The sequence below is a fragment of the Zea mays genome, chromosome 4 (genome assembly GCF_902167145.1).
Source record: "Zea mays cultivar B73 chromosome 4, Zm-B73-REFERENCE-NAM-5.0, whole genome shotgun sequence".
Taxonomy (NCBI): Eukaryota; Viridiplantae; Streptophyta; class Magnoliopsida; order Poales; family Poaceae; genus Zea; species Zea mays.
This window is the reverse complement of record NC_050099.1, coordinates 194826071-194837959: the sequence shown is the minus strand read 5'-3', so window position 1 is coordinate 194837959 and position 11889 is coordinate 194826071. Positions and strand designations below refer to the sequence as shown.

The window sequence follows — 11889 nt, the reverse complement described above, 5'->3', positions numbered from 1 at the left end:
CCTTCGTGACATTCCTGACGCCACTGGAGCCGTCCCGACGTAGCCCGCGCCCGCCGGAGCCTCTGTCCTTGTCCCCGACGCCAATGGCGCCAGCCCCGACCCCGCTGGCGCTCGCTTCACCGGCTAATCGTCCGGCTAAGTGAGTAATTTTATATTTTTTAGTATAATTTTGTGTTTGCTAGTATAATTTTGTGTTTGCTAGTAGTCATGTTTGGTTTTGTAATGTCCGACGGCTTGAGTTAATTATGCCATTAAATTAGCTTGTTTTAGTTTATTTATTAGTGCCTATATAATTTAAACTTTTAATTTCTGAGGGTAATTATTAATCCCTCGGAAATAAGGTTATTTTATTTGATTTAGGGTCCCGTGATATTGTATTAGTGTGGTTTATTAGTAATCATAACTAATCAAGTTAACGTCTCGTATCTAGTATGGAGGAGGATCGTCGATGGATGTATGAAGGTTGGAAGAAAAGAGGTGCTCTATCAAGTGAGTGGGTTGCCAAGACTGATGCTTTTCTCGACCATGCTTTTGCTCGGTCAGAGACTGAAACCGATGTTAGGTGCCCTTGTAGCAAGTGTCAGAACATTTATTTCCTTGACAGGAGGACTATGTCGATAGATCTTTGCAAGAACGGTTATATGCTAGGCTATGAGGTGTGGGTGCACCACGGTGAGGACCCACCTCCTCGTATATGTTTGTGAATGTGAGGTGATTTAAATTTGTGAATGTGAATACTTATGTGAATGTATTTGTGATTGTGAATATGTGGTTGTATATGAACTCTGTGTATATGTGTATGCAATATGTATTTTTTTTGTAAATGTCAGAAATTAAAAAAACAGAATTTTATGCAATTTCTGAAATTTGTTATGTCCGACGGCCTGGCGTTAGCCGTCGGACATAAGGGTATGTTATGTCCGACGGTTATTATAAACCGTCGGAGATAATAAGAACTTATGTCCGACGGCTTATGTCTGTCGGACATAAGTGAAGTGGGTTCCACCCGTGACCGTTAAAACGGTTGCCACGCCTTATGTTCGACGAGGACATACTGCTATTTCTGACCTGCTATGTCCGACGGCCATATGCCGTTGGACATAAGCTATCTCCGACGGTTTACGGCTTATGTCCGATGGCTTTGACCGTCGGAATTTTTGTGCTTTACTGTAGTGGTGGAGGAGGTATTGGTGGACATATATTGATTAAACCTTTAGCTCTAATACCATGCTTTGCCCTCTAGGGTCATGACCTTGAGTATTTATAGATGGTCAAGCACCAGGGTAAGCATGCCACACATATACGGAGGTCATTTAAAGCGTCCTCAACTCTAAATTTTAGACTAGATTTCTCTCCTTTATGTTTCCAACAGCGTACTCTAAACAACTCTCTAAATATAGAGTTTCTCTCTTCTCTTCTATATCTATTTTAATATTTAAAACAAAAGATTTAGCAAAACTACTATGTGTGCAATACATTGAGAGTACCACAAATATGTACGTACAAAAATTAAAAGTAAAATTTATCTCTAGTATAGATATTTATATATAGAGAATGAAACATTGTTAAAAAGAGAGAAGACATAATTTTTTAGAGAAAATACTGTAAATAACAGATACAAATGTAGATTTAGCCTTATCCAGCAAGCTGCTCGGTGTCGTCTGCTCCAGCCTCCAGGCATTCGGTTCCGGCTCCTGCTTCCCTCTCCCTTCTCCGGTTCTCCCCCTCCGCCGCGGAGATGGAGGCCACCGCGCTCGCGTCCCACTCGTCCCCGTTCGCCGTCCACCGCTCGACAGGGAAGCCAGCCTTCGCCTACCCCCACCGTGGAGGGCCCTCGATGGTCTCCTCTGTCCACCTCCGCACGTCCCGGACCCCCGCCCGCTCTGCGGTTGGCAAGCTAGCTTTGGTTTATTATTATTTTTTTGCATGCGGAAGAAGGTTTCATACTTGCATTGCTCGGCGGGCTTAATATTCCGCGAGGGTGCTCACGTGTCTCACGTCTGGGCGGTTTAGGCATGGAGAAGGCGGAGGAGGGGGACCGGGCTGGTTGTGCGCGCGGAGATGTTCGGCCAGCTCACCACCGGCCTCGAGTCCGCCTGGAACAAGCTGCGCGGCGTTGGTGCGTGGCTCTGCTTCTTCTCCATTACTACGATCAATGCGTCTTTTCTGATGCTTTTTCATGCGTTAAAGACGTTTTCATAAGTACGGAACTCTGGAAGGCACTCTTACTGCCGCTCTTGCCTGGCTTGAGTACTTCGATTGGTAATGTAGCAAGGACTAGTACTGAAATACAAGTTCAGTACATGACCATTACACAATCATTTGTACTACAAATCTACAATGTTTGCTTGTCGATATGGTTGTGAGACTAGGTGTTATGTGCTTGTTAATTTCTTACTGCTACTACTTGTTCTGCACTTCTGTGTAACTTTGCTTTTTTGAACCAAAGTATGCCATTTATATAATAACTAGCTCGTGAGCATCATGATTAACACATTGCTCTTTTCATTCAAGGCGTGCTAACAAAGGAAAATATTGCCGAACCAATGCGGGACATTAGACGAGCACTTCTGGAAGCAGATGTCAGTTCCTTGCATTTTCAAGTTCTACTCATCAGTTCATTTATACCTATGTAGTGTGAGAACTGAAGTTTCTCCTGCTTTCGTTAGGTTAGTTTGCCTGTTGTGAGACGGTTTGTTTCATCTGTTAGTGATAAGGCTTTAGGTGCAAATGCTATCAGAGGAGTCCGACCAGACCAGCAATTAGTGAAGGTATGTCTGCGTCACACTTCCATTAAGGAATTTACAGAAAATGAGTGCATGAACTTTGGTTTGGGAGAAGCATTTTGTTGTTTCACTTTGGTGTTCTCCACAACTTAATAAATTTAATTGTTCTTAGGCCGCCTCCAGCAGCTTACCTATATGGTCACCAAAAACACTGTTTTACACTGTAGACTGCACTGTTCGTATAGTAGATTTTGAATATGGGGATGAGGATGAGTAAGCTGCTAGAGACAGTCTTAGTGTTATAAGCTCCATATTCCCCGGAGGAACATCGAATCACGCCAGCAAAGAAAAGCCACAATAGACGGTCTTCTCTAAAATGTCCAGCTATTACCTATTGGTTTATGCTAAATGAAAACATGAATAGCTTTTGGAACTAATTAATTTCTAGCTGAGGTGAAATAAATTGACTGGTGCTGCAGATTGTGCATGACGAACTGGTACAACTGATGGGTGGAGAGGTATCGGATATTGTATTTGCAAAAAGTGGCCCGACAGTTATCTTGCTTGCAGGTCTACAGGGTGTTGGGAAGACTACTGTCTGTGCAAAGCTTGCGTTCTATTTGAAGAAACTGGTGCATTCCTCACCCTTTAATTTTTTGTGCTTCTAGCACTTAATGCTTGATAACCTGTAGATACTTATACCAGAGTTCGGTTACAGGGGAAGAGTTGTATGCTGGTTGCTGCAGACATTTACAGGCCTGCAGCCATTGATCAACTCACTATACTGGGTAAACAGGTAACCCCCAGCCTTCTCGTCGAACTGCTTTTTTGCATTGAATAATTGTAGGTGATATCTCCAATATTAAGGGGCCAAGATGCCTTCACATTGTTTGCCAATATGCCCTCAGATTGTTTTGAAACTTGGAAGTTAAATCGATCATATTACATCTGCTTTAGAAATGCAGTACCACAATCATGTCATTGAGTTATTTTTCTTTTGAGCATTGACAGGTGGGTGTACCAGTTTACTCAGAAGGAACAGAAGCCAAACCTACACAAATAACTAAGAATGCTATGGAAGAGGCAAAAAGCAAGAATATTGATGCTATTGTGGTGGATACTGCTGGAAGGCTGCAGGTTAATTTTCATTACACTCTAATTTCAGTCACAAGTGCCAACTTATATGGAATTCTACTCTGAATCTGATTTATCCATACTTTTCTACAAAACTTATAATTCATATGTCATACAAACTAGCATCATTGACACCAGATGATGACCTTTCTGCCATTCAGATTGATAGATCAATGATGGATGAATTGAAAGAAGTGAAGAAGGCTGTTAATCCTACAGAAGTTCTGCTTGTCGTTGATGCCATGACTGGCCAAGAAGCAGCAGGTATCCATCTGGTTCTTCTTGCCATTGATGCAGCCTGGGTGTTGCCAAGGGCCACATTTAGTAAACATCGGTTGGTATTGCAGCAATAACATGTTTAGCCAGCAAAGTGGATATTGCTCTGAAAAATTTCTATTAACAAAATATTAACAGTTTTTATGGTTCCTGCTGTGCTCTACAGAGCATGTCGTTGGTCTGTTCATAGATTGTCAATGAACATTGTAGCATTGGGATGGTCACATACTCACATAAACTATTTAATTCTGATATATGCAGCACTAGTCACCACCTTCAATATTGAGATTGGTATAACTGGTGCAATACTGACTAAATTGGATGGTGACTCCAGGGGCGGAGCCGCACTAAGCGTTAAAGAGGTAGTCATTTGGCACAAATCATTTCTATGATTGATTTCTTGATTATGAAAATAAATTATTATATATCATTGTTGCAATTCAACTGCTGTTGGAACTTGCACCATTGTGTAGAGAATAGGAGTCAGAAGTGGGAGGGCGCGGTTTGGTCGCTCGACGGCGAGGTTGTGATGTCATGCTTGGAGTCATGGTTTGTTAGTGTGAAAGAAGGGGAGCCGAAGAGATTTAACTCAACTCCAACTAATCTATTATTAATCAAGTGTTCAGTACATATAGCCAAATCTTAACAACACGCTAACAACTCGTGCAAAGCCTAATAAACTAATCCCGATTCTTTTCCTAAGATCTGGGATGACGCTGACTAGTCATGATGACCATGCATTGCACACTGGTCTTGCCTAGTCCTAGCATGAATCTTAGCCATAGCTCCTCTTCCTCTTCTGATACACTTGGCCCATCATAACATCTCTCCCTCCCTAGACAAAACAGCTCATCCTCAAGCTAGAAGGAGGGATGCGCTGTGTGGAAAGCATCGATCGACTCCCAAGTAGCTTTGGCTTCAGGCATACCCGCCCTCTGGACCAGAATGTGCCGCAGACCGCTCTGGGGGCTGGCACGCAGAACACGCTTTGGCTACTGAAGGAAACAACTGTGCTGTAGTGGTGGCAATGAGGGCAAAGTTGTCGATGGAGTCCCCTAGAACAGCTTGAGAACACCCACATGGAAGACATTGTGGATATGGGTGCCCTCAGGGAGCAGAGACAATAGGCCACCACGCCCATATGTTCGAGCCCTTGGTACAACCCGACGAATTTGGGCCCTATCTTGCTGTGGGAACCTGTCATCAATGACTAGGAAGGATGATGTAGAAGCCAAAGCCACACCTAGTCTCCAACGACGAACTCAAGTTTGTGGTGATTGGCGTTGTAGTTGCGTCGAGCATATTCTTGTGCTTGGAGAAGGCGAGCGTGTATCTAGCAAGAAATTTAGCTCGATAGGTGAGCATGGTGTTGATGGTGCGAGTATGCGCACTGCCTAGTAGGTAAGGGATCAGTGTTGGCGGCGATCGGTTATAGATGATCTGGAAGGGCGTCGTGCAAAGCACATAATGGAATGATGTGTTCTAGCAATACTCTGCCCATGACAACCACTCCAACTAGGTGTATGGTCGATCACTGGTAATGCAGCAGCGGTACATGGTGATGGTCTTCTTCACCACCTTGGACTAGCCATCCGTTTGGGGGTGGAATGACGTGATCATGTGAAGATGCACATCTGCCAACTTGAATAGGCCGAGCTAGACATTCCTGGTGAAGATTGGGCCCTAGTGGCTGACGATTAAGTCGAGGAAGCCATGGAGATGAACTATGTCGGTGAAGAAGGCACGAGAGATGGAGGCCGCCGTGTACGGATACCCGAGTGGGATAAAATGCATACATGGAAAAACGGTCGACGATCGCCAGGATCACGCTCTTGTCATGCACCTTAGGGAGGCCTTTGACGGAGTCCATAGAGATATCGATCCAGACCCGCGATGGAACCTCGAGTGGTTGGAGAAGGCCAACCGGATGGAGCGCTTTTGTCTTGTGCAGGCACACACATTGTTGCGAACCTGATACCGAACGTGCTCAATGTAGAAATGGACGTGTTGTCATTGGCCAGTCTTTTCTATGCCCTCGTGGCCGGACATCTGTTACATAGTGTCGGCCCTCCATCGACAAAAGTTTGGTGAAGAAGCAGGCACTGTGCAACTCATCAAGGAGTTCTTCCGCCATCAAGATGTGGAACTTGTCTTTCATGGTGTGTTCATTCTGCTGTAATCGACATAGAAGCACCATGAGGCGTCCTGCTTCTTGACGAGTAGGAACAGTGTCGAGAATGGCGACGTGCTTGGCCTAATGATGTCCTGCTTAAGCATTATCACACATTGGGCTTCAAGTTCGTCATTCTGGAGTTGAGGGTAGTGATATGGCTGCATAGTGACTGACTCTGTGCTTGGCTAGAGGTGGATCCAGTGATTACACGGTTGAGCTAGAGGCAGCCCTATGGGAGCGACGAAGACATCATCAAAAGATCGGAGGAGGCACTCGAGCATTGTTGGTTCCGATCCACGCACTAGATGAAGTCGTGTTGGAGCCTCCGCTTCACTGTGCACCGAACCGATGTCGCACCAAAGCATGTGATGGCCCTGTGCTAGAAGGCAAGGCAGAGGTCGTGAAACTCTCACAAGATAGGTCCGAACGTACGTAGGAAGGTCATGTTGAGCACCATGTCATAGCAGTCCAAAGGAATGTTGTAGCAATCAATTGTGAACTCCTGACCTATCCTGATGCCAACATTGCGTGCGAGGCCTTGATAAGCGACTTGGTCCTCATTGGCCATGGTGACGTGGGCGCCAACGTTGGAAAGGAAAATGAGCCCAACTGTCGAGTGACATCACTAGCGATGAAGTTGTGCATCAAGCTCAAGTTGAGCAGTGCGACGACCAACTGGTTGCCGATGGAGAGGTGATGCTGCATAATATCCTCCATGCGGATCTCGACCATGGCCGATAGAGAGCATCGGTGTGTCAGCTTCAGCTGCTGGCTCGTCGTCTGTTTCGGTCTCGTCATCAAAATTGTTGACCTCCAAGTAGAACAAGGGCTAGCACTTATGGCTGTGCACATACTATTGAGCGTAGTTTTAACATACAATAATGGTGGCACTTGGTGAGTTTGGCCAAAGAGGTTACCGAACGGTCGCCACGGTCACCGAGTGGGCTAGCTGGGCCAGTGCTGTTGTTGGAGGTTGTGGAATTGCTGGGACACGAGATGGCAGACGACCCACATGCACCAATGTGGCTGGAGGTGGCGCCACTGGAGCCAGGTTGCGGTACTCGAAGGCGCGCGCCAGGCTCATGGCATGTTGGAGGTCTTAGGGGTTGTGGAGTTCCACATCAACCCAGAGGTGTTTGGGAAGGCTGTCGGTGAAGAGATGTGCCTATTGCCATGGTGTTAACCGGCAAACATCGGTAGTTCATAGTCACAACGTTCCCGGGTCGATTTGGTCGAGGAACGGGGTCGCGGGTTGTCACACTCGTATTTAAAGGCAAATCCAGATGTATCTTAATGTGTGCTAGGATCAAGTTTCACACATATGATGACTCATGATATAGAAATAAATGTCACATCTTTATTACTTAATACAACTTTCGTACAAAATAACTAAATAAATTACATCATATGACGACAACGACCCTCCGCAACCATAGTGACTAGGAGACGACGACCTAGACCTCTCTGAACACATCGTAGCATCCTTGGTGGTACCTGTTCTCGACCTGGTGTGAATATTGCAAGGGTGAGCTCCCATACGATCATCACTCAACAAGTGTAGGGCATAATGTGTATAAGCTCACTTACGGTGGGGGCTCATGTGTAGTGTAAGGCTTACCAAGGAAAATGGTTAAGGCTGAGCATTATTTTTAATAAGTTGGTCAAAATTTTATTATTAATTACTAAGTGTAAGTAGATAACAACCCAATTAAATACTTGACCAATATAAAAGTATCATATAGAAATCCCACTATGCAATGCATGACATGTTAAGTTTTAATTTCTTTATTTAATCATGCGAGAGTCCTAAATCGCTCATGACCGTGAGCACGGCTGATATACCAGTTTTATTTTGAGAGTTCAACACTTGATGTTAGCGTGGAAGGGAAGACAAGCCAAGTTAGCCACATGGCGTGGAAGGGAAGACAAGCCAAGTCAGCCATATGGTTAATGTGTCCCAAATTGCTGGTGTCAGAGTGCCTTGAATTCATCCTAGATTAGGGCATTGGCGTCACGCTCTAGGACAAAATACCACTTTTGGGTGACACCTGTCATGTGGAACGAGGCAAGCCACACCTTGTCTGCCTCCCTTGTTCACTGAGCTCGAAAGAACTGATTGCAGCGATTCAGCTAGCCGATGGGGTCCTTGTCATTGTAGATGGGGAAGGGGAGATTGTGGAAGTGTGGCACCTCTGTACCTATTGGATCAACCATTTTTGTGAGGCAGGGGCGGCGACATGTGCATCACTAAGGCCATTGATGGTATTGGCGAGGGGGAGTGCGTAATTGGGATTTGATGGATGGGCAGTGGCATTGAGCACAACAGCGAATTGTTGGGAGATGTTAAACAATTGTGGCCGACGTCGTGAACGGCAATGAAGTGATGCCGCCATAGCCCGGAATACCGTATGGGAGAAGCTAGTGCGTCGCAAGCAATGGCAATTGCCGGCCTTCGACATCCACGAGATGGCTGGCAAGGTCACCCTTTTGTCGCTGAAAAGCCCGTCGATCGCTGTGGTGAGAGCGTCAAGAGCGGTAGCAGACATGGCGGTCAGTCATAGACGTAGCTAGTTTGGTGGACATATGGTCCATGGACCACCCTAAAAAATCGTTCATGGTTAAACTATAGTAGATGAGCTCTATAAAATCATGAAAACTACACATGGACCATCCTGTAATTTAGTTTTACATCTAAGATAAACCACCCTTGTCCTAGATCCTATCTACGCCACTATGGTCAGTTGGGGGTTGGTGGCGAACAACAAAAGGGTGGTGGGAGGGATGGTGATGGCAGGGTGGAGCTGGACGCGGCGATGGCGGCGGCAATGCTAGAGGATATGACAATATCTGATACCAGATTGTTGGAACTCATGCCACTGCGTAGAGAATAGGAGTGAGAAGTGGGAGGGCGTGGTTTGGTCGCCTGATGGCGAGGTTGCATCGCTGTGGTCGGCGTCGCTGTTTGTTAGTGCGACAGCAGGGGAGCCAGATAGATCAAACTCAATCTCCAACTAATCTGTTATCAACTGAGTGTTCAGTACATATAGCCAAATCTTAACAACCCGGTAACAACTTGTGCGAAGCCCAACAAAGTAGTCCTGATTCTTTTTCTATGACCTCAAATGATACTGGCGTGCCGTAGTGACCGCGTATCGCGTGCTGGTCTTTCCCAGTCCCGGTGCTGAGTCTCAGGCACGGTTCCTCTTCCCCTGATACACTTGGCCCACCATAACAACTGCTCTTTATTTTGATAATTGATAATCAGCGCTGTATAGTTAAGTAGTGTTGATGGTAGTTTTTCACTAGATCATCTTTCACACCATGTGCACACATCTTTATAGTTTCCTTTTTCACTTGCTGCAGTAATGAAGAAAAACATAATTTATGATATCAAATTAACTTTTGGTCTGCACTGCATGCACAAATCTGAGCAGTCTTTAATCCCTGGCAGTTGTGTCCATGCACTGTAGTATGTCTAAATATTTTTTTGTTTTCAGCTGATATAAGAGAACACTGCTTAATGAACCATGCAGGTCTCTGGGAGGCCCATAAAATTTGTTGGGCGTGGGGAGCGATTAGAGGACCTTGAGCTTTTCTACCCTGATCGCATGGCACAGCGAGTTCTGGGAATGGGAGACGTGCTTTCATTTGTCGAAAAGACACAAGAAGTGGTAAGTAGCTTCCTATGAAACTGTTCCGTTTTGTGTAAGCAACGCTGTGAGGATTTTATGTTATTTACATCTCGGCGTGTGGCGCAAATAGATGAGGCAAGAAGAAGCTATAGAATTACAGAAGAAGATCATGAGTGCAAAATTCGACTTCAACGATTTCTTAAAACAATCTCAAAACGTTGCGAAAATGGGTTCCATGAGCCGCATTATTGGAATGATGCCAGGCATGAACAAGGTACATGAGCATGTGGAGTTAAACATGTTCTCTCCAACTTTACCAGTATTTCATTACAAGCATACTTTAAGTTTGATACGCTAAACAGATAACTCCCGCACAAATCCGAGAAGCTGAGAAAAGACTTGCATTCGTGGAGTCAATGATCAATGCCATGACTGCTGGTTTGTGCCTGCCCTGAATTTTAGCTATACATATGAAGCCTGATTAGATGCTTACTTGAGTTGTGGACATGGATGCTTAATTGTATGTTTTCTGGGATGCAGAGGAAAGGGAGAAGCCAGAGTTACTGGCTGAATCACGTGAGAGGAGGATAAGAGTGGCTGAGGAGTCTGGAAAGACTGAACAAGAGGTGAAGTTTTGTTCTATTCTTATGATATCACCAGCCTTCGACAGTCTGCAATGCTCCAGTATACCAAACAGTGGAGCTAACGAGATTGTCATTTTTTTTTCACGATTAGGTGAGTCAATTGGTTGCCCAGCTTTTCCAAATGCGTGCTCAGATGCAGAAGTTGATGGGTATGGTGCAAGGACAAGAAGCAATAGCTGGCATGGGAGATCTCATGGACTCGCTTAAATCTGAAGAGAAGGTAACAATGCCTCTGGCGAGAAGAATATTTCTGGAGAACTTTGTGATTTCTGAACTGTTGTGCATCGTTCAGGCACCTCCTGGCACCGCGCGGCGGAAGAGAAGGAATAACACGTCTAAGCAGAGGGACCTGGACGCAGTGCTGAGCTAGTGAGTAGTGGCCTAGTGTGCTGTATTATGAAAATGCATAGGTGGGCACTGAACCTGTGTAATTGCGGTTAATTCGGCACACATTTTTTTTGTACATAACGTTTAGTCCCATGAGGGAAGATATGTTGGTCGCTCTTGAAATTGGAGTAGGTTGTCATGAGGACATATCTAGTGCACATAGAAGATTGGTGTACATGATGTACATATTAAATTACCACCACTCATTTTAGATTTAACGTCTCTAGTTGATCATTCAATTTACAAATAACACATTTCACTACTACACACCACCACGTTGGATGATGTTTTTAGCAAAATATACCAAACAACTAGAGACGTTAAATCTAAAATAAGTGGTGATGATTTAATATGTGCATCATGTGCATCAATCTTTCATGTGCATTAGATATGTTCTCTGTTGTCATACAGGGCCCAGAAGAACTCAGGTCTTGTACCGGAGGCCTGGAGCCCAGTATCTTTCAGTTGCAACACTTGATGTAAAAAAATAAGAAAAAACATTTTACCTTTCTTAGTTTAAGTTTACTCCTCAAGCACCAAAACCAAACATCTTGCTCCTTGAACTCTCAAAAACACTCAAATTATCTCCTTGACCTGAATTCAAGTGGTTATAAAGGTGGTTTTGTCTTTTGTTTAGTTAAAAAATTCATAAGTACTTGATAGGGTTTTAGCCATAGAATATGTTTCTAACCTTTTAAAAATTCCAAAAAAAAATCATAGAGATACATTCGGACAACAACAATCAAAGTAAAATATTTGTAGTTGGTGAAATTATATCTAGAAGCTTTTAAAAAACTAGATTTAGCTCTAAAAAAACTGAAAACTATCCATAAACCTAGATAAATCTCCAAACATTCTAATCAATGTATAAATATGTTTTTTTTAAACTTCGCATTACAAAAATATGATATACACCC

General features: G+C 44.3%; 1 protein-coding gene across 2 annotated transcripts; it reads left to right on the top strand.

Moving 5' to 3' along the window:
- Nucleotides 1–1643: 1643 nt before the first annotated feature.
- Nucleotides 1644–11492, top strand: LOC103654352 (signal recognition particle 54 kDa protein, chloroplastic). Of its 2 annotated transcripts, XM_008681195.3 has the most exons (15): nt 1644–1888; nt 2014–2119; nt 2515–2582; nt 2670–2771; nt 3206–3358; nt 3445–3522; nt 3738–3863; nt 4022–4124; nt 4398–4498; nt 9843–9980; nt 10072–10215; nt 10304–10379; nt 10482–10567; nt 10677–10805; nt 10878–11492. In XM_008681195.3, the coding sequence occupies exons 1-15, from the start codon at nt 1739–1741 to the stop codon at nt 10953–10955; spliced, it is 1638 nt and encodes a 545-aa protein (XP_008679417.1). In that variant the 5' UTR covers nt 1644–1738; the 3' UTR covers nt 10956–11492. The 2 variants fall into 2 exon arrangements, with proteins under 2 accessions (XP_008679417.1, XP_008679418.1); XM_008681196.4 differs by lacking the exon at nt 2670–2771 and having other exon boundaries at nt 1656–1888; nt 10878–11190.
- Nucleotides 11493–11889: the final 397 nt, after the last annotated feature.